This window comes from Rhinopithecus bieti, unplaced genomic scaffold (genome assembly GCF_001698545.2).
Source record: "Rhinopithecus bieti isolate Rb0 unplaced genomic scaffold, ASM169854v2 scaffold_6946, whole genome shotgun sequence".
Lineage (NCBI taxonomy): Eukaryota > Metazoa > Chordata > Mammalia > Primates > Cercopithecidae > Rhinopithecus > Rhinopithecus bieti.
The window spans coordinates 577,719-601,375 of NW_016805697.1; the positions used below are offsets into that span (position 1 = coordinate 577,719).

The 23,657-nt window shown below is 42.1% G+C and overlaps 1 protein-coding gene across 1 annotated transcript in view; it reads right to left on the reverse strand.

Moving 5' to 3' along the window:
• Nucleotides 1-16,816, reverse strand: part of MIB1 (MIB E3 ubiquitin protein ligase 1) — a 141,850-nt gene extending 125,034 nt beyond the window's left edge. The window contains exon 1 of the mRNA XM_017873525.1: nt 16,368-16,816. Within this exon, the coding sequence (XP_017729014.1) occupies nt 16,368-16,596 (229 nt within the window). The 5' untranslated portion in view covers nt 16,597-16,816. The remainder of the gene's footprint in view (nt 1-16,367) is intronic.
• Between the last annotated feature and the right edge of the window lie 6,841 nt (nt 16,817-23,657).

Sequence of the window (23,657 nt, forward strand, 5' to 3'; positions counted from 1 at the left end):
AAAAAAAAAAAAAAAAAAAAAAAAAGATTTTTATACCTTTTAAAATAACTGCACTAACTGGTAAAAACTCATTATTTGATTTTAGAAGCACAACACCTGTGTACTTTGAACTACTGTGATTTCATTTTACAGATGACAAATAAAGGCTCGAAATGGGGGGAAAAAATGACTGACAGACCAAGATTCGAATTTCCACCATCAACTTACTACTTGCAGAGTCTTGGGCAAATTAGTTTATTTCTCATGGTCTATTTTATCATCAATAAAATGAAGCCTAACAAACAACAATGAGATAAAGTACACAATGCCTGACACATGACTGGAGCTCAGTAAATGTTAATTCATTCCACTAGTTAATAGGCTCACTTGATAAAATCCTTGATTTCCCGGCTCCTAAGCTACTGCATTTTCTACTATCCCCTGCAAAGAAACTGAGGGGTAAGGGACAGTAAGGCACCATGATGTAAAATATTACGATTCAAAGCTCTCTGGATTTATTATCACTAGCCCTGCAAAACTGCCACAAATCAAACAATAATTTATTTTGATATTACAAACTCTCTGCTCCATTTCTTGTTGGTTTAGGAACAAAATTATCATCAAGACAATAAATCCACTCCTGGAGGAAACCAAATACTCTTATCATAAGTGTGCTCTGAGAATATAAATGAATTCTAACCCAAGCAAATATCCATGAAAGTAAATTTGCTTTTAAAAAGTAGTAAATATATAAATAAGTAAGTATTCCAAAGCCAAAAATGAATGTCTGGACTATCTGCTGTTTTCCATTTCTTATGACATTATCTCCTCCACTAATTTCAATGCTACCTTATCTTAGTCATGTTCCACAAGTCCATTTTATAAACAGTCAGTTGTTTTCCGGGTGCGTTGGCTCATGCCTGTAATCCCAGCACTTTGGGAGGCTGAAGCAGGCAGATCACGAGGTAAGGAGCTCGAGACCAGCCTGACCAACACGGTGAAATCCTGTCTCTACTGAAAATACGAAACTTAGCTGGGCGTGGTGGTGTGTGCCTGTAATCCCAGCTACTCAGGAGGCTGAGGCAGGAGAATGGCAAGAACCCGGGAGGCGGAGCTTGCAGTGAGCCGAGATCACGCCACTGCACTCCAGCCTGGGTGACAGAGTGAGACTCCGTCTCAAAAAAAAAAAAAAAAAAAAAGCCAGTTGTTTAGAATTCAGAACCCATTTTCCCTCAGAAACAAAAGTTGAAAGGTAACTTAGGTACCAGACTAGTTCACAAGAACCTGTTTACACTACATAGCGCTAATCTGCAGGCTTACAAAGATAAAACATGTTGTGTTCCTAGTTCCATCTGAGGAAATGGTTAAACTGCTCTAACTATATTCCCAGACATGATAAGACAAGCTAAATGGTGTGCAGTCGTATGAATGTATGTGAGTAAAGAAATGGGTTTAAAAGAATGAGGAGGAATGTTCTTAAAGAGCTATTTTCCTACGGGTACTTAAAATGCACAAGCTCGTATTTGATAACTTAAAGCAATGGTTTCCAAAAGTGAGTTAAATGACCCAGGAGATATAGAAGATGACCTTTGAAATGCAAGAAAAAATCCTTTATCTGTCCACAATGCCTTATCTGTAATTCCAAAATCCAAAAAAACTCCCAACTCCAGAACAGTTTTTTTAGTAAGTTAGCAGCAAACTCATTTAATGGCAAACTCTCATCTGAACAAACAAAAGGCTACATACAGAATATAGTCTTTATTTATCCCCTCAGAATTATTCCTGTGCTTTGGTGCAGAAGTATTAATGTATTTATTTATAGGCTGTAGCTCTAGATCTCAAAGTGCATGTTATGTGTTACATGGCAAACACACCATACAATGCTAAAATCCAAAAGTTCATCAACTCAGTGCCAAGCATTCTCAAAAAGGTGTTGTGAATTTCCCTTAAAACTTCAACTTTTATATTTACTTTTTTCCCTAAAAACAGAAGAATAAAATTAAGTTTCACTCATTGTAAATCAGTCTATTGACATCCTAGTGGGTCCCTGAAAAAAACCCACATGAAACACCTGGAACACAAAAGGTATATTGAGGGTGAGTGGGAGTTTGAGAACATGAGGGAGTTAACAAAGGTCCTCTGTGTTGTGTGCTTCTGGCACATTAACACATGCTGCAGCTTTTGTGTACCTACTTCGGCATTTTTGTGGCGTATACCCTAATGATACAAAATAAAATGTCACTGATTACCTTGAAACAGAGTACTTAGAAGAGTCAAAATTAAGAATGAGTTTCATATTTTTCTTTTACAAAATAATAGTGTTGCAAAACTGTACACTTATTCTGCGATGAAAAATAATTATTAGTGGTGTACCCCTTAGAAATGTTTTTTTCTAATTACATCTATTGAATCTGTCCCTTCCAAGGAAAGGTGGTATCTGACAATAAATGTCAGATGCTTTCCCAAAGAAACTAGCATGAACAATGTGAAACTGATTTTGGATGTTGGAGCTGTTTCCATCATTACATAGTTCTTAATGCTGAAATGATGTGTAGTACCAACAAACTCATCTGCATCCTTAAAAGACTGTAATATTTACTTAATTTTAAGTTCAATGGATGTTTAATTCATTTGTTCAAAATATAAAAGTCAATGCCTTCCAATTTAGTCTGCAAGAAATGATTAGCATCAGAAAAGATGGGCAATTAACAGCTAAATTTCAATGGAAATTTTTACTTAACTGGTAAATGAGATAGAAAAATAAGAATCAAGATTTAGTAAACACATTGTATTAGGATCCAATCAGGAAACAGAAATCATTATAACACACCACCCTTAGAAGTGGGGAAACAACGGGAAAAGAAAGGACTTAAAGAAGAGGCTCCAAGGAACTGGGATACAGACCTTTAAAAAGGTGCTATGACTGGTTGATACAGGTGTCCCAGAGGAGGGTACAGAGTCCAGTTTTGCTGTTGTCGGAAATACAGTAGACCCTCCTTATCCAAAGGGAATACTTTCCAATACTCCCCAATGGATGCCTTAAAGTGCAGATAACACTGAACCCAACTGCCGCCAATTGGAACACATTTCTGTTCATGTCTTCCAAGCACAAATTTAGTGCTGTTTCCATCTTAACTAAGCACTTATGCACTGTGGGCCCTAATTTTTGTAGTTTAAGATGTGACAGCAAAACTAACATGAAATTTCTTTTTCTTTCTTCACAATTTCAAGGATAGACAGTTCATTACTGTAGATCTCAGAATCCTCAGCACAGGATCTTTTCTATTTCCCTGAGAACTTTCACCCTTTTACTTAAAGGATGCACTATTGATGGCTTCTCTTTGACCTGTCTGAATTGCCAACATCACTACTCCTCAGCTTTGAGGCCATTATAAAGTCAAATAAGGGTTACGTGAACACGAGCCCCACAATACCATGACAGTTGATCTGATAACAGGCAGCTACTAAGTGACTAAATAGGTGGGCAGCATAGGCAGTGTGGGGAAGCTGGACACGGTGACAGATTTGGTCCCAGGCAGGAGAGTTCATCACACTATTCAGAATACTGTGCAATTTAAAAAGTATGAATTGTTTATTTCTGGAATTTCTGATTTTATATTTTCAGATCATGGTTGACCTCAGGTAACTGAAAATGAGGAAAGCAAGACCATGGACAAAGGGGGACTACTGTATGCAAACTAGAATCAAATACTGATACGGAAATCAACATCCCATCCTAGCCTGCTGGGTGGAACGACACCAAACAGGAAAGAGACAGTCAGATTCCCAATCCAGCCTTCCAGTCTCCCTTTAGTGCTTCCTACTGGCAGAGCCAACAGGGATCCAACTGGCAAAGGAGAAATACAGTGTGCAGAACCAGTCCAGCCTCACAGGGCAGAGATGGGGGTTAGGAGGTGAGGTTAATAACCAGCATACATCCATCAGAAATTCACTTTTTGGCCGGGCGCTGTGGTTCACACCTATAATCCCAGCACTTTGGGAGGCTGAGGCGGGTGGATCACCTGAGGTCAGGAGTTCGGCACCAGCCTGGTCAACATGGTGGAACCCCATCTCTAATAAAAAAACAAAAAATTGGCCGGGTGCGGTGGCTCAAGCCTGTAATCCCAGCACTTTGGGAGGCCGAGACGGGCGGATCACGAGGTCAGGAGATCGAGACCATCCTGGCTAACATGGTGAAACCTCGTCTCTACTAAAAAATACAAAAAACTAGCCGGGCGAGGTGGCGGGCGCCTGTAGTCCCAGCTACTCGGGAGGCTGAGGCGGGAGAATGGTGTAAACCCGGGAGCCTGGGCGACAGAGCGAGACTCCGTCTCAAAAAAAAAAAAAAAAAAAATTAACTGGGCGTGGTGGCAGGCGCCTATAATCCCAGCTACTTGGGAGAGAGGCAGGAGAATCACTCGAACCTGGGAGGCAGAGGTTGCAGTGGGCCAACATCGCGCCACTGCACTGCAGCCTGGGCAACAAGAGTGAAACTCTATCTCAAAAAAAAAAAAAGAAAGAAAGAAAAAGAAATGCACTTCTTTTATTAGGCTCTATGATCTGTCACTGCGAGGTCTGTTTTAGCTACAGCATCCAGTAAAACCAAGAATTGAAACAAACAAAACTCAGACTTGACTTACTATTAAATTGAAATTTTCAAAAATAAAATCAAATTGGTCTCATCTCACTAAAAAAAAAAAAAAAAAAAAAACACGATTTTGAGCCTGCCTGGGCATGATGGCTCACGCCTGTAATTGCAACACTCTGGGAGGTCGAGGTGGGTGGATCACTTGTGGTCAGGAGTTCAAGACCAGCCTGGCCAACATGGTGAAACTCCGTCTCTACTAAAAATACAAAATAAGCCAGGTGTGGTGGCAGGCACCTGTAATCCTAGCTACTTAGGAGGCTGAGGCAGGAGAATCGCTTTAACTTGTGAAGCAAAGGTTGCAGTGAGCCGAGATTGTGCCACTGCACTACAGACTGGGCAACAAGAGCAAAACTCCATCTCAAAAATAAACAAATAAAAATAAAGAATATTTTGAGAAACAAAATACCAAAATATCATTCTGAAGGTTTAATCCTTTCAGTCTATTCATCCTTTTCTACATATATTTTCCATAAATAATTTTTTAGCCTTTCAAAATTTACATTAAAAGCACAGTATTGGGGTAGGGAGGGGCAGAAAAAAAAAGAAAAGCACAGTATCTATGTTAGTCCTTTGAAACTTGCTTTATCACTCAACATATATTTGGCAAACATACATCCAATTCTTCCATTTTAACTGCTAATATTTTACTTATTTATGTTTTCATTAGTCTGTATATAAACTTTTAATAATTCCCCAATTATTATTTTTAAGAAACAATATTGCAATGAATTTCTTCATACATATTTTTATAAATATGTGCCTGAGAATCTCATGAATATATACCTGGAAGATGTTTTCAGCTGCAGAACATGTGTTTTTTGTTGTTGTTTTTTGTTTTTTAATTTACAAGATGTTGCCACCTTGCTTCTCAAAGTGGTTGCACGGATTTACTCTACCACAAGGCCTGGAGAGTTGTTTCCCTATATTCTTCATTAATACATACTATAATCTGACTCTTAATTTTTGTCAATCTAACTGAAGTGGAAAGATATCTTTTGTTTCATTTGTATTTCCCAGTTTATCTATGAGTTCATTGTGTGAATAGTTATAGTTATTAGCTTTTTCAAAGCCAGAGAAATATTTATATTTAAATTTATCTAATCCATTTATTTCCTAAAGGAAAAAGACAGCTGGTTGGCCCAATTCTAACTGCTACCTGAAAATTTTCTCCCTTACCAGGTAATGTAGTTATCCATGACCACATACAAACATAAATATTAATTGGTCAATTTTCGTCATTAAATTAAAAAAAAAACTTTATAAAAAACCTAGCATTTCAGTAACTTGAATACTAACTATGATATGATAGTTGAGTAGATATGACAATGTCACATCTTCTGCCAAGGGCAGAGCTTGTCCTCAAGAGCAGAGCTGGGACTTTGGGCCAACGTGTTTGGAATGAAGAATAAAAGATAAAGGACCCCAGTACTACTATAACAGTAAAGTTTGACCAGCTCAAACTGGAGGATCTAACAGCCTTATATGAAACTCAATTACTTGCTTTAACAACAAAAACTCTTTCATGGGACTAAAACGTTTTCTTACAAGAAGCTAAATATAATTATATGTAACAAACTACCTGTGACATATTGTGTAGACACACACACACTCCCAAAAACCTATTAATGTCCAACAATGGTATTACATTAAATTAATCAAATAACCACAGCATGGACTAGCATAGGACTTCTCATATCCAACATTAAATGCTAGAACAGGGAGGCAGTTCTGACAGAAAAAGATTTTGAATAGAATTGTATATTCAACCAAATTATCAGTCAGTTTTGGGGGTGAGAGAGACAGTGTAGCAAAATAAAGCAATTTTCAGGCCTGCAAGGACTCAAACTCCTATAAAGAAAGAAAAGGGGAAAAAAAGGAAGAAAGAAAGGAAGGGAAAAGGATTTTTCCCCCAAGAAAATAAGAAGGGAATAACATGAGATATAGTATAAGAAGCAGTAATAAGAGAGAACTACAATTTTAAATCCAATTAATTATTAATAACATACCTGTGAGCCAGGTGTGGTAATCCTGTAATCTCAGCACTTTGGGAGGCAGAGATGGATGGATCACTTGAGGTCAGGAGCTTGAGAAACCAGCCTAGCCAACGTGGTAAAACCCCATCTCTACTAAAAATACAAAACTTTGCTGGGTATGGTGGTGCGAGCCTGTAGTCCCAGTTATTTGCGGGGCTGAGGCAGGAGAATCACTAGAACCCGGGAGTCAGAGGCTGCAGTGAGCCGAGATCGCACCACTGCACCCCAGCCTGGGCGACAGAGACTGTGTCTCAAAATAAATAAATAAATAAAATAATAATAACTGTGACGTTTAATGCAATTTTATGAGCAAATCTTTTTTTTTTCTTTTTCTCCTCTGTTTGAGACTGGGTCTCATTCTGTCACCCAGGCTGACGTGCAGTAGCATGATCTCGGCTCACTGCAACCTCTGCCTTCCAGGATCAACTGATCCTCCTGCCTCAGCCTCACCACCAAATAGCTCGGACTACAGGCACAGACCACCATGGTGGGCTAATTTTTATATTGTTTTGTAGAGACGGGGTTTTGCCATGTTGCCCAGGCTGGTCTCAAACTCCTGGGCTCAAGTAACCTGCCCGCCTCAGCCTCCCAAAGTGCTAGGATTACAGGCGTGAGCCACTGTGCCCAGCTGAGCAAATCTTACAACATAAAAAGAAGCAAGTATTTACAGGAGTATGGTGGGAGAGACAGGACAACGCAAACAAAAATTGGGGACTAATTTTCCTGAAAATTTACATAAAACCAATACAATGAAAAAGGTAAGAGGTATGGGGCAGGAGACGGCCAGGCGCAGTGGCTCACATCTGTAATCGCAGCACTTTGGGAGGGTGAGGCGGGTGGATCACCTGAGGTCAGGAGTTCCAGACCAGCCTGGCCAACATAGTGAAACCCCATCTCCACTAAAAATACAAAAATTAGACCGGGCGCAGTGGCTCACACCTGTAATCCCAGCACTTTGGGAGGCCGGCGGATCACGAGGTCAGGAGATCGAGACCATCCTGGCTAACACAGTGAAACCCCGTCTCTACTAAAAATACAAAAAATTAGCCAGGCATGGTGGCATGTGCCTGTAGCCCCAGCTACTCGGGAGGCTTAGGCAGGAGAATGGCGTGAACCTGGGAGATGGAGTTTGTAGTGAGCAGAGATCTTGCCACTGTACTCCAGCCTAGACGATAGAGCAAGACTCCATCTCAAAAAAAAAAAAAAAAATACAAAAATTAGCCAGACATGGTGGTACCCGCCTGTAATCCCAGCTACTTGGGAGGCTGAGGTAGGAAAATCGCTTGCACCCAGTAGGAGAATCGCTTGCACCCAGGAGGTGAAGGCTGCAGTGAGCTGAGATCATGCCATTGCACTCCAGCCTAGGCGACAGAGTGAAAGTCTATCTCAAAAAAATAAAGAAAGAAAGAAGTATGGGCAGGAGTAATTAAGAGACTGACTAGTTTTCTACATGCAAAAAAAACCACTAATTTTTCAATCTGTTTGTTACATATTAAAAGGTAGTAATAATTAGCAGAGCAGGAAAAAAAGGTGATAAAATTTCTAACTCACTGGCTAAAAAAAAAAAAATACAAGAAAACTGGAAAGTTAAAAAGTAAGGTAGCAGCCAGCTGCAATGGCTCATGCCTGTAATCCCAGGAATTTGGGAGGCCGAGGCAGGCGGATCACCTGAGGTCGGGAGTTCGAGACCAGCCTGATCAACATGGAGAAACCCCGTCTCTACTAAAAAATATAAAAAATTAGCCGGCAGTGGTGGGGCATGCCTGTAATCCCAGCTACTCGGGAGGCTGGGGCAGGATAATCGCTTGAACCCGGGAGGCAGAGGTTGCAGTGAGCCGAGATCGCGCCATCGTACTCCAGCCTGGGCGATAAGAGGAAAACTTTGTCTCAAAAAAAAAAAAAAAAAGTCAGGTAGCAGTCATCAGAAAAAATGTATCAGTTGCCACGATACATATGAACAAGTTAAATTCCTCTATTAAAAGACAAAGGTTCTCAAAGTCAGTGAGGACAATATTTAACCATGTCATTTACAACAGAAATTGCTATAACAAATCAATTTAAAAGCTAAAAATTAGTAAACAAAGGTATGCATACAAATATACTTGTTGCAGTGTTGTTTAAAATGACAAAAAGGAAACACTATAAATGTCCATCAAAATAGTTAAGTAAAATATTTTTTAACTGTTAAATACTATGTACCTAATAAAAAGAATAAGACAGATTCTTATGTGCTAACACTGCAAGATGTCCAAGACGATATATATTTAAAAAGAAAACTGAAGAACAGTACGTATGGCATACCTATATGGGAATACATATGTATTTCTCTATAAATAGTTAAGTTTACGACATAAAAATAACTGTCACCTTATTTTACCATATAGGAAGTACATATTAGATTACTTATAAGGAAAACAGAAAACATATATGTCAAGTAGAAAAAAGGAATGAAACAAAACTATGTACACCATAAAACCTTAGCTGTGCAAAAAGAACACACTAGAAAGAAACAAGCAGGGCTCAGTGGCTCATGCCTGTAATGCAGGCAATCTGGGATGCTGAGGTTGAAGGATCACCTGAGGCCAGGAGTTTGAGACCAGCCTAGGTGATACAGCAAGACCCCAACTCTAAGAAAAATAAAAAATAAAAAAAATTAGCCAGGCTCGGTGGAGTGCACCTACAGTCCTAGTTACTCAGGAGGCTGAGGTGGGAGGATCACCTGAGCCTAGGAATTCGAGGTTGCAATGAACTACAATCACACCACTGCACTCCAGCCTAGGCAACAGAGTGAAATTTTTTTTTTTTTTTTTTTTTAAAGGCGGGGCACAATGGCTCACAACTGTAATCCCAGCACTTTGGAAGGCCAAGGCAGGTGGATCACTTGACCTCACAAGTTCAAGACCAACCAGGGCAACATGGCAGGACCCTGTCTCTACAAAAAAATACACAAATTAGCTGTGCATGGTAGTGAGCACCTCTAGTTCCAGCTACTCAAAGGCTGAAGTGGGAATGAGGTGGGAAGATGGCTTGAGCCCAGGAGGTGGAGGCTGCAGTGAGCTGAGACTGTGCCACTGCACTCCAGCCTGGGGGACAAGAGTGAAACTCTAGAAAGAAAGAAGAGAAAGGAAGAAGGGGGAGAGAGAGAAAGAGGGAGAGAGGGAAAGGAGGAGAGGGGAGAGAGTGACAGAGAGGGGTAGGGAGGGAGACGGGGAGGGAGAGGGGAAGAAAAGAAAAATTAAAAAAGAATGGTTTTGAAAAGAGCACTAAACAATTTACAACAGTATATATCACAAAGTTTCATTTCTAAATTGGTTTACATTTCATTATCAATTTTCCAACAAGCAAAGTATTAGAGGTGGTCATGTTTCTGAATGACTATACTATAAAAGAAAAAGAGAATGATACAGAGGAAAAGCAATGAACTGGCATTCATCCCTACTATCTGCCACTCACCAGCTTTGTGACTAAACAAATTTCTTAAACTCTCTGAACCTCAGTTTCCTTTTATCTTGTTTTAGGATAATATCTAATCTCGGGTCCAATGAGTCAAAAGCTCTTTGAAAAGTGTGTTTGATTCAGAAAATACTCATCCAGAGACATGGCTCTGCTAGAAAATGGAGATACAAGAATAACACAGACCCTTTCCCTTAAACTAATAATCCAGTGCAAAAGACAATTACAACACAGCATACCCTGCTATAACAGATGAAAGCACACGTGTGATGAGATCACACTAGCTAGCAATTAAAGAGGGTGGAGGAGAGACCCTGGTGGATGGCTACTTGAGAACGCATTCAAAAAGAAACATCTAATCTAATCAGAGGGACAGGCTGGAAAGTATAGGATCGAAAATATACATTAAGATAGCATTACACTTACAAAAAGTACATATATTAGAAAGGTGTTACATGTTCCTTTATTTCAGTTGTACACAATTCTCTTCTCCCCAACTAATAATGCCAATCTAGTTTTAAAGACATGTATTACCAACAAAAAATCAAGGCTCGAAATCTGTTGAAAGGAAAAGGAGAAAACATAAACGCAGGGCATCTCAAGTAGACAAATAGTCACTTAGTACTCTGCTGTTCAAAGTGTGTCCTTGAGCCAGCAGTATCTGCATCACCTATGAGCTTATTAGAAATATTCTCGCAGAATCCCAGACTTACTGAATCAGAATCTGCATTTTAAAAGGTCCCCAAGTGATCTGTGTGCTTTAAGTTTGAGAAGTACTGACACAGGGGTCTACTAGTTGATTTCTTGAAGTCCTCAGCTCAACCAAGCTGCAATCTACAGGGACTATTAAGAACTAGATAGACTTCCATAATTTACAACATTGTTTTAGTGGAGGAAATAAAGACATTTTACAGAAGTCTTTAAAATAGGTAGGATATATGAGGAAATAAAGTTTTCCTTGCAGATGTCATTAGTAAAAAACATTTTGTGATATTTCATCCCTTCCAGGTGTGGCATCCTGCTGCCCAAACATTGTTCCCTCAAGTCCTGTTTTTTCCTACGGCTTTGTGTCCTGACAAATACCCTTTTCTACTGTAGTTCTAGAAACAGATCAGAATAGGGGACTCAGAAAAGGAAAAGCTGAGGATTATTAATTCATTTCATTTTTTTTAGTCCAGGGTCAGCCCTTTTAAACCTTCAATTGAATATAAAACATCTGAGAAGTTTTTCCACGTATGACCAGAGAGGCATTCTTTGCTAGTGGTCAAAGAAAAGGACAAAGAACTAATTCCAAAACAGTTTGAATGAACAACGACCCGAAGCTGGTTTTGAATAAAGCTGATTTTCTATACCTTTAACTTTGTATTATCTATACCAAGAATGACAGAACCTTAACAGGAAAGCTACATTCATTTTCTCCATTACCTCTGGTAACACCACAACAGTGCAGTCAAGTGAACACAAAGCAAACATGAATAAAAACACATTTCTCCCCAACTCCTATAAAATCAGTGCCTAGATGATAAAATGTCAACTATACCTACTTGACTACAGACTTCACAAAATTAAATCCAAACTAATTAAATAACATCCCATATAGTCCCAAAATCTTCTTGCTCACTACAAATGAGCCAAATGAATCTGGAAACAAGATAGAAGTTATATCACTCAAACAGATACTAAATGCTCCTCTCTGCAAAGTTTAACTATCCTAGACCATAAATTCAAACATATCATGCGTGTCCTGAAAGAAAAAATAAAGCTGATATGCCAAAATATTACAGACCCGCATACAACTCCCAGACAAAATCTTCAAAATGTAGTGAAAAAAATCGTATCAGAAAGATTCACAATGATCCAACCACTCCAGAATCCTTAACTCCCAGAAAAGTTGCAAGGAATCTTATGCTGAAGGTTACCCATTTCTTAATTCTCAATCATACTCCAATAAATTTTCTATTCATATAATGTAGAATGTAAGTGGAACTAGGGAACAAAGGATGAATAATCAAAGGCAACCTCAGTTCTCCCTCTGATAAATATAATGCATTTTTTCAATTAAGCACAAAAATATGTCACACACAAAAATATAGAACGGGCTGAGTGCGGTGGCTGACACCTATAATCTCAGCACCTTGGGAGGCTGAAGCTATGGATCACTTGAGGTCAAGTGTTCGAGACCAGCCTGGCCAACATGGTGAAACCCCGTCTCTACTAAAACTACAAAAGTCAGGTGTGGTGGTGCATGCCTGTAATTTCAGCTACTCAGGAGGATGAGATAGGAGAATCGCTTGAATCTGCGGGACGGAGGTTGCAGTGAGCCGAGGTCACACCACTACATTCCAGCCTGGACCACAGAGGGAGACTGTCTCAAAAAAAAATAAAACTCTCTGTGTGAGTGTATAACACCTATGCACTCACCACAGGGTAGGTTTAATCCCAGAACATTACCAAAATACTTAAAAGCCCCTGGTGTACTTCTACCAATTGTGCTCTCCACTCCCTTCACCATAAGGAGGTCCACTCCCTTGAATTTAGTATTTATCATTAACTTTATGTGGCACACTTTTACCACACATGTACATATCCCTAAACCAATGAGTCTCAATTGGGAGCAATGTGCTCCCACTAGGTGACATCTGGCAATGTCTGGAGATATTGTGGGTTGCCACAAGGAGGTGGGGTGCTACTGTATCTAATGGGTAGAGGCCAGGGATGCCTGCCTACAATGCACAGGACATTCCTATAACAAAAAATTATCCTATCCAATTCAAAATGTCAATAGTGCCAAGGTTGCAAAACCCTACCCTAAAATAGTTCTGTTCCGCACTTTAACATACCATAGGTTTTCTTTTGCAACTTACTTTATTTGCTTAACATTCTCTTCTATACAGTACTGTACTATATAAATTCATACAATTTATCCATTCTCCTGTTAATGTACATTTAAGTTGTTTCCAATTTTCTGTTTTTACACGCAACACTGCTGTGAACATTCTTTTTTAAATTTTACTTTATTTATCTCAAAACCACAGTAACTGCTGTGAACATTCTTATACAAGCCTCTATGTGCTCAAACAGAGATTCTCTCCAGGACAGTGACTTTCAGAGTGTTGTTCTTCAACCACTAGGGAAATCCTCAAGACCCTTTGAAGGGCTTCATGAGGTCAAAAGTATTTTCACAATAATACATAAGATACAAGTTATCTTTTTCATACTGGCATCACATTGCTGTTACAAAAGCAACAGCTGGTAAAATTTCTGGTGACTTAGCCTAGTTAACACTGTCATTAATGAGACACATGGATACCATGTACCTCCTGGTATCATGCACTAATGAGGGTAAAACATCACTTCTATGATATTCTTGCCGAAAATACATAATCTGAATTTAATCATGAAAAAGCAGCAGAAATACCCAATTTGAGAGATAACAAAATTGTTTTTCATTACCTTGACACTGACTAAAGACTGAAGAACTCGCCCAGATTGGAAGAGACCACTAAATGCAACGTGTGATCTTGGATCAGAAAAAGAATATTAGTAGGACACTAATAATAACCACTACATATAATTTGAATAAATGAAATTTGAATAAGGTGTATAGATTAGTTAATATAGTATTACCATATTAGTGTTAATTTTCTAGTTTTGATCATTGTACTTGCTAAGATATTAACAGCTGAAGAAGGTGGGTAAGGGGCAAAAGGGAACTCTTACTAGTTTTGTAATTTTCTGGAAGATTACAATTGTTTCAAAACAAAAGTTAATTTTAAAATGTTAATTTTATGCAAACAAATATCAAGTACTTAATAAATATTGAGTAAATCTTATAGAATGTAACAAAATGTCAATGAACACTGATTATTAAATATTTTGAAGAAAAAAAAAACACTGAAAGTAGTATTACCTAGTATTATAGTACTGGGGCGCCCAAAATAAGAGCCAGGAGCTACAATTTTTTCAATTCTTAAAAAAAAAAAAAAAAAACCTGAAGAATTTCAAACCGTAGAAATTAAAATATATTTCAACAAGTATTTCATATGAAGGTTGGCTGTCCTGTGTCCATCCTGCTCTTAAAAGGTTTATTAAAAGATTAGATGAACAGGATAAACCACTACATATAACAAATTAATATATAAAATTATCTTACTAAACTAAGATTCTAAAAGTTATTTCTGAAAAAATCTACTTTTATACTGATAATAAAACTATTAATATGATAGATACATCCCATACTACAAACATATAGATAACATTACTATCCCTTCAAAAATTACCGTAGTAAAGAATATGTTACACTTTACCCTAGACATTTAAATTTCCTCATAAAGCTACAATTACCGATACCAAGAATTCCTCCAAATACGGGTTGTGGTCAGACTCTAGTTTGAGCTAGCATGACAACAAAACTTCAAGGCTGCAGGTGGCAAAACAAAACCCTGTCTCAAAAAAAAAAAAAAGAGTAGGCAGACATTAGGCCTCAAACACTGTTGCTGGCAGTGTCAACTCATAAAACGTCTTCAAAAAGCAATTAGTCAATATCTACCAAAATGTTAAATATATGCAATGTTTTGATGCAGCAATTCCACTTCTTCAGAAATACTCAGCACATATGCATAAGGATATATGTGCAAGGACTTATTCACTGCATCATTGTAAAGAAAACATGAAATAATAAAATGCCCATTGATAAACTTCTGGTTAGATAAATCACCGTATCCAATCACTGGAATACTATGCAGCCATGAAACAATGGAACAATCACCAATATAATTTAGTGAAAGAAACAAAAGTGCAGAGGAGTGAATATAGTTATCATTTGTACTTAAAAGGGGATTAGATTTATAGTATAGTCACACACATGCTTGCCATGCAATAGAGTATTCTGTAAGACCACACAAAAAACTAGTAACAATGGCTGCCCCTTTTTGGGCTGTTGAATCTTTTCATTTTCTTCTAGTCATGTACATATACTCTTTTTAATATTCAGAAAGCTATCTAAAGCCTGACCTTACGGCTGACTCCTGTAATGCCAGCACTTTGGGAGGCTGAGATGGGAGGGCTGCTTGAGGTCAGGAGTTCAAGACTAGCCCGAGAAATAAAGCGAGACAACTGTCGCTGTAAAAAAATTTTTTTTAATAACTGTTTTTAAAAAGCTAGCTAAGGAACACAATTTGTTGAATTAGCTGTTCAAAAATTGAGTTGGCTTGTGTTAAGTTCTTTATTGCTACTAATAATAACTATGAGCCCATTCCAAGATTTGTAAGGCCTTGCCAAACTCAATCAATGTCTTAGAAGCAGCTCATTTAGGAATACTGAAAAGTACCCAATTTTAAATGTGAACTATTTTCTACAGAATCAAGGATAAATAGTACCAAAGATGAACCTATATGAAAATGAATTTGAAATTTATTTTGTGAAAGCAAGCCTTTGGTTTAATCATTTAGAAACTCTAGCGTCAATAACAGACACCTAAAAGTCACTAATCAAGATTCACTAATCAAGGATCCTGACTCACTGCTAGGTGAATGGGTAAGATTCTGACATCACCTTACTGAGACGGATGTTAGTGTAACAAAAAATAGAATCAGGTGTCCCCTATGCCGATCTGCCACTTGGAAAAAGTATTTAACACAAAGAAATGGTTCAAGAGCTCAGGCTGTTTTTCCCTCTATTGATATAAAGATATAAAATAGAACAATATGGATGAAAAATCATTCCACAGAGTCCCAAGTAACATTTGGCTACTGAACTCCAAGTCATTCTGTGTCACAGGCGGTAAGAAAAAAGGCATCTCCACAAATCCGAGGTATCAACGGCCCCTCGGCAATTGTCAACGGTCAACTGAGCACCATATGGCAAGGCAAGCCTCCCTTCAGACAGTTATCACTTGGTGGCTGATTAATTTCAATGGCTTATTAGATAGGCCTCTCCAGACTCCTTCCCAAGAGGAGGAGTCGGGTTGGGGGAGCTGTGTCTGTTCTCTTCCCGGTGCTTTGTGTTTTCCAGGCTTGAAAGCATCCCGGTGTTGGTGCTGCCATCATTTCCCTTGGGGTAGGGGTCTTTTCTGTAAGTTTTGTTCACCCGTTCTGAACCTAGAATTCCCTTGGCGCTTTCCCTTTCCGCTCACTCCAGCCGGGCGCTGCCCACCAGATGTCCCACCGCAGACCTCTCCCCGCGCCACCGACGTCCACCGCAGCTCGCCCCTTCCCCCCGCGCGCGCAGGCCCGGGCCAGGTGGCCGCGGCTTACCGGTGGGCGCGCTGTCCAGGATGCGGAGGTCGTAAGCCCCGGAGCAGCGGTAGTTGGCAGCGGTGCCGTTGTCCCACACTACCACCACCTCCTCGGGGCTCTCGAAGCTCCGGACGGTGCCCACATGGCCCTCGCCGCCGTCCTGCTTCCCCCACTTCCAGTCCGGGCCGCGCACTACCCGAGCGCCAACCCCTTCCACCATCACCCGGTTATTCCGGGAGTTACTCATCGGGGCCCGGGCGGTGGGCTCCGCCGCCGCCGCCGCCGCCGCTGCCGCCGGGGGGCCCGTGAGGGAGTTGGGCCCGGGCCGGACTCTCGGCGCCGGCGGGGGCGGCAGCGAGCCCCGGGGGACGTGGGAATAACTCACGGAGGCGGCGGCGCGGTCCCCGCGGAGCCCAAAGCCGCTGCCCAGCCGTCGCCGCCGCGCCCCCCGCTCGGACTGGAGGGCGGCCCGCGGCTGCTCGGAGGCGGCGGCGGCTAGCGGGCGGAGGGGAGGGGGCCGTGGGCGGGGACTCTCCCGCTTCCTCCGGGCTCCCTGGCCAGGCTACAGCGACGACCGCCAGGAAACCACGCTCTCCCCCGGCCGGGAGCGCGAGGAGCGCAGGAGGCCGGGGGAGGTAAGCCCGCGGGGGCCGGCGAAGGCGGCGGGGAGCAAGCTTAACTGCCGGCCTTTCTGCGACCCCGGGCCCTCGCTCCGGGACGGGAGCCCGAGCGTCGGCGCCGCCTCCTCCCCCGTGGGCAGCGGTGGTACCTCCCGGCGTCCGGCGAGGGCCCGGGCCCTCCGGCCCCCTTCTCTCTGCCCCCGCGCCAACCGCCGCGCTCCGCCCCGCCACAGAGTCCCAGCCCGGCGAGAGCGGCTCCACATCCGGGTACCGCCGTACCCGCGGCCGGAGGGGCACCTTCTCAGAGCGTCTAGGAGGGGGATCCTTGGCAATAATAGAGTGGGAAGGGTTTCGGGGAGCCGCGCGATCGCGGGAAGAAAGGAGGAGAAAACTGATCCCTAAGCGGCTCTCCAGGGGCCAATGAGAATGCGCATGCGCGCGGTCTAGAAAAAGGGCGGATGGAAGCCCAACCCCAGCCCCGGGCGATGGAGGGGCGGATCCCTGGAGTTGCCGCCCGATGGTGCCGCGCGCCCTATGAGCTGTGAGGAAAGCGGTTGGGCCGTCCTGGAGGCGGGGCTGGAGAAAGTGAGGGTCGGGAGGCTACCCGGGCTGCCGAAATTGGGCGGCTGTGATGTGGCCAGTTTTTCACTGACTGCTAGTTTTCCTAGGCGAACTAAGTGTGAATAGGGGATTCCATATTCTTTTAGTCTTCTTTTTTAACGAAGGCAGAAATACATCCACCAATTCAGGGCGACCTGTATTTATGTGGGTGTAAATTGAAAACATTTCAAACCAGACAGAGCAGGTGGTTAGTAGTGTGTTTTTAAGCTGAACAGCATGGTATGGAATGTTGTGAGCAACGGTAAAACCTTTTAGAAGATGTGTCTTGCCTTTATGCACAAGTAGAGGGGTAGGTAGACTCCAAACTTCGCTCATTAATAATTGCCTCCGCTCGCGAAAAAATTCAGTCCCTAATTACAAAATGCAACCTTCAAAGGAAGATTCGAGGATTATAAACGAAGTTTCTGGTTGCCATTATTCAAAGACATTATGCTGCATAGGGTTTAAAACCATTGTTTCCACAGGCTAGCACTGTTGGCACTGTCAACATGCATTGTTAGCATAAACTGTTGCTTTTCCTGATAGTCAAAGGAGGGAAACTCTAACAGAATGGATAATCAAGGGAAAAGACAAGCGAAGGGATGTAAAATGTACCCAAGGAATTATCATGTACTGAAATAAAATTTTGTTTGTTTGTTTTGTTTTTTGCTTTGTTTTTGAGGCAGAGTCTCACTCTGTCATCCAGGCTGGACTGCAGTGGTGCCATCTCGGTTCACTGCAACCTCCTCCTCCTGCTTTCAAGGGATCCTCCCACCTCAGCCTCCTGAGTGGCTGGGGCCTCAGGAACGCTCAACCACGCCCAGCTAATTTTTTGTATTTTTGGCAGAGGCGAGCAGGAGGCATGGGGGGAGCTTTTTGCGGGGTGGATCTCACTATTTTCCCTGGCGGGACTGACTGGTCTCGAACTCCTGAGCTCAAGTAATCCTCCCACCTCAGTCTCCCAAAGTGTTTATCCCAGGGATAAAGCAGACTTGATCGTGGTGGATAAGCTTTTTGATGTGCTGCTGGCTTCTGTTTGTTAGTATTTTATAGAGGGTTTTCGCATCGATGTTCATCAGGAATACTGGCCTGAAATTTTCTTTTTTTGTTGTGTCTCTGCCAGGTTTTGGTATTAGGATGATGCTGGCCTCATAAAATGAGTCTTACGAAGGAGGGAGGATTCCCTCTTCTTCTATTGTTTGAAATAGTTTCAGAAAGAACAATACCAGCTCCTCTTTGTACCTCTGGTAGAATTTGGCTGTGAATCCGTCTGGTCCTGGACTTTTTTTGGTTGTTAGGCTATTAATTATTGCCTCAATTTCAGAACTTGTTATTGGTCTGTTTAGGGATTCCACTTCTTCCTGGTTTAGTGTTGGGAGGGTGTATGTGTCCAGGAATTTATCCATTTCTTCTAGATTTTCTAGTTTATTTGCGTAGAGGTGTTTATAGTATTCTGTGATGGTAGTTTGTATTTCTGTGGGATTGGTGGTGATAACCCCTTTATCATTTTTTATTGTGTCTATTTGATTCTTCTCTCTTTTCTTCTTTATTAGCCTGGCTAGTGGTCTATCTACGCAGCTGATCTATTCAAACAACCAGCTCCTGGCTTCATTAATTTTTTTGAAGCGTTTTTCGTGTCTCTACCTCCTTCAGTTCTGTGCTGATCTTAGTTATTTCTTGTCTTCTGCTAGCTTTTGAATTTGTTTGCTCTTGCTTCTCTAGGTTTTTGTTTTATTTTGTTTTGAGACGTAGTATCGCTATGTTGCCCAGGCTGGAGTGCAGTGGCGCTATCTCGGCTCACTGCAAGCTCCGCCTCCCGGGTTCACGCCATTGTCCTGCCTCAGCCTCCCAAGTAGCTGGAACCACAGGCACTCGCTACCACGCCTGGCTAATTTTTTGTATTTTTAGTAGAGACAGGGTTTCACCGTGCTAGCCAGGATGGTCTCGATCTCCTGACCTTGTGATCCGCCCACCTTAGCCTCCCAAAGTGCTGGGATTACAGGCGTGAGCCACTGCAGCCTGCCTCTGTAGTTATTTTAATTGTGATGTTAGAATGTTGATTTTAGATCTTTCCTGCTTTCTCTATGGGCATTTAATGCTATAAATTTCCCTCTACACACTGCTTTAAATGAGTCCCAGAGATTCTGGTACATTGTGCCTTTCTTCTCATTGGTTTCAAAGAACATCTTTATTTCTGCCTTAATTTCCTTTTTTACCCAGTAGTCATTCAGGAACAGGTTATTCAGTTTCCATGTGGCTGTGCGGTTTTGAGTGAGTTTCTTAATCCTGAGTTCTAATTTGATTGCACTGTGGTCTGACAGACTGTTTATTATGATTTCCATTCTTTTGCATTTGCTAAGGAGTGTTTTACTTCCAATTATGTGGAATAACCAGCTAGCCTCATAATGACAGGATCAAATTCACACATAACAATATTAGAATTTTGGAATAAATGCAATGTGGTGCTGAGAAGAATGTGTATTCTATTGATTTGGGGTGAAGAGTTCTGTAAATGTCTGTTAGGTCTGCTTGGTCTAGAGCTGAGTTCCAGTCCTGGATATCCTTGTTAATTTTGTCTTGTTGATCTAATGGTGACATTGGGGTGTTAAAGTCTCCCACTATTATTGTGGGGAGTCTAAGTCTCTTTGTAGGTCTGTAAGAACTAGCTTTATGAATCTGGGTGCTCCTGTATTGGGTGCATATGTATTTAGGATAGTTAGCTCTTCCTGTTGAATTGACCCCTTTACCGTTATGTAATGGCCTTCTTTGTCTTTTTGATCTTTGTTGGTTTAAAGTCTGTTTCATCAGAGACTAGGATTGCAACCCCTGCTTTTTTTGCTTTCCATTTGCTTGGTAAATATTCCTCCATCCCTTTATTTTGAGCCTATGTGTGTCTTTGCACATGAAATGGGTCTCCTGAATACAGCACACCGATGGGTCTTGACTCTTTATCCAGTTTGCCAGTCTGTGTCTTTTAATTGGGACACTTAACCTGTTTACATTTAAGTTTAATATTGGTATGTGTGAATTTGATCCTGTCGTTATGATGCTAGCTGGTTATTTTGCCCGTTAGTTGATACAGTTTCTTCATAGCGTCGATGGTCTTTACATTTTGGTATGTTTTTGCAATGGCTGGTACCGGTTGTTCCTTTCCACGTTTAGCGCTTCCTTCAGGAGCTCTTGTAAGGTAGGCCTGGTGGTGACAAAATCTCTTGGCATTTGCTTGTCTGAAAATGATTTTATTTCTCCTTCGCTTATGAAGCTTAGTTTGGCTGGATATGAAATTCTGGATTGAAAATTCTTTTCTTTAAGAATGTTGAATATTGGCCCCCACTCTCTTCTGGCTTGTAGGGTTTTTGCCGAGAGATCATGCAAAATGACCTACCCAGTTTTTGAGCCAGAGGGCTGCCCTTAACATTTTTTCTTTCATTTCAACCTTGCTGAATCTGATGATTATGTGTCTTGGGATTGCTCTTCTCAAGGAGTATCTTTGTGGTGGTCTCTGCATTTCCTGAATTTGAATGTTGGCCTGCCTTGCTAGGTTGGGGAAATTCTCCTGGATAATATCCTGAAGAGTGTTTTCCAACTTGCTTCCATTATCCCCGTCACTTTCAGATGCACCAATCAAATGTGTATTTGGTCTTTTCACATAGTCCCATATTTCTTGAAGGTTTTATTCTTTTCCTTTCACTCTCTTTTCTCTAATCTTGTCTTATCACTTTATTTCATTGAGTTGATCTTCAATCTCTAGTATCCTTTCTTCCACTTGATCGATTTGGCTATTGATATTGGTGTATGCTTCACAAAGTTCTCGTGCTATGTTTTTCAGCTCCATCAGATCATTTACGTTCTTCTCTAAGTTGGTTTTTCTAGTTAGCAATTCATCTAACATTTTTTCAAGGTTCTTAGCTTCCTTGCATTGGGTTAGAACATGCTCCTTTAGCTCAGAGGAGTTTGTTATTACTGACCTTCTGAAGCCTACTTCTGTCAATTCGTTAAACTCATTCTCCACCCAGTTTTGTTCCCTTGCTGGCGAGGAGTTGTGATCCTTTGAAGGAGAAGAGGCATTCTGGTTTGTGGAATTTTCAGCCTTTTTGTGCTGATTTCTCCCCATCTTCGTGGATTTATCTACCTTTTGTCTTTGATTTGGGTGACCTTTGGATGGGGTCTCTGAGTGGACGTCCTTTTTGTTGATGTTGATACTATTCCTTTCTGTTTGTTAGTTTTCCTTCTAACACTCAGGCACCTCTGCTGCAGGTCTGCTGGCATTTGCTGGAGGTCCACTTCATACCCTGTTTGCCTGGGTATCACCAGCAGAGGCTGCAGAACAGCAAAGATTGATGCCTGTTCCTTCCTCTGGAAGCTTCTTCCCAGAGGGGCACCTGCCAGGTGCCAGCTGGTGCTCTCCTGTATGAGAAGTCTGTCGGCCCTGACTGGGAGATGTCGCCCTGTCAGGATACATGGAGGTCAGGGACCCACTTGAGGAGGCAATCTGTCCCTTATCAGAGCTCAAACGCTGTGCTGGGAGATCCGCTGCTCTCTTCAGACCTGTCAGACAGGGACATTTAAGTCAGCTGAATCTGTGTCCACAGCTGCCCCTTCCCCCAGGTACTCTGTACCAGGGAGATGGGGGTTTTATCTATAAGTCCCTGACAGGGGCTGCTGCCTTTTTTTCAGAGATGCCCTGCCCAGAGAGGAGGAATCTAGAGAGGCAGTCTGGCTGCAGCATCCTTGCTGAGTTGCAGAGGGCCTCCGCCCAGTTCAAACTTCCAGGCAGCTTTGCTTACACTGTGAGGGTAAAACCGCCTACACAAGCCTCAGCAATGGCGGATGCCCCTCCCCCCAACAAGCTTGAGCATCCCAGGTCAACCTCAGACTGCTGTGCTAGCAGCGAAAATTTCAAGCCAGTGGATCTTAGCTTGCTGGGTTCTGTGGGGATGGAACCTGCTGAGCCAGACCACTTGGCTCACTGGCTTCAGCCCCCTTTACAGGGGAGTGAACGGTTCTGTCTCGCTGGTGTTCCAGATGCCACTGAGGTATGAAAAAAAAAAACTCTTGCAGGTAGCTCGGTGTCTGCCCTAATGACCACCTAGTTTTGTGCTTGAAATCCAGGGCCCTGGTGGCGTAGGCACCAGAGGGCATTTCCTGGTCTGCTGGTTGTGGAGACTGTGGGAAAAGCACAGTATCTGGTCCAGAGTGCACTGTTCCTCCCAGTACAGTCTCTCATGGCTTCCCTTGGCTTGGGGAGGGATTTCCCCCAACCCCTTGTGCTTCCTGGGTGAGGCAATGCCCTACTCTGCTTCAGCTTGCCCTCCGTGGCCTGCACCCATTGTCCAACCAACCCCACTGAGATGAACCGGTTACCTCAGTTGGAAATGCAGAAACTGCCTTCTACATCGATCTCGCTGGGAGCTGCAGACGAGAGCTATTTCTTTTGGCCATCATGCCTGCCAGCAGGTTCTTAAAGTCAACACTTAATCATATATTGCCATATGATCCAGCCATTCCACTCTTCAGTACTTACCCAAAAGGAAGGAAGATACACAAGGAGACTTGAAAATGTTCACGGAAAATGTGTATTGTGAAAAAACTGCATAAAGTTCCATTTTTTGGTGCCAAAATTAACTCCTACTGACTTGTTATAACATGTCTGAACAGGATCTAGTTTGAAGCACTAAGAAGGATAAGACATTAGTTTGAAAAGAGTCCCTGACTGGGCGCGGTGGCTCATGCTTGTAATGCCACCACTTTGGGAGGTTGAGGCTGACAGATCATTTGAGGTCAGGAGTTCGAGGACAGCCTGGCCAACATGGTGTTTCTATTAAAAATACAAAACTTACTTGGGTGTGGTGGCATGCGCCTGTAGTCCCAGCTATTCAGGAGGCTGAGGCAAAAGAATCGCTTGAACCCAGGAGGTAAAGGTTGCAGTGAGCTGAGATCGTGCCACTGCACTCCAACCTGGGTGACAGAGCAAAACTGTGGCAAAAAAAAAAAAAGAAAGAAGGGAGGGGAGGGGAGCAGCACGCCCATATACCACCCCCCCACACCCCCGCGGCACAAAACATTGGGAGGTATCCACCCCCTCCCC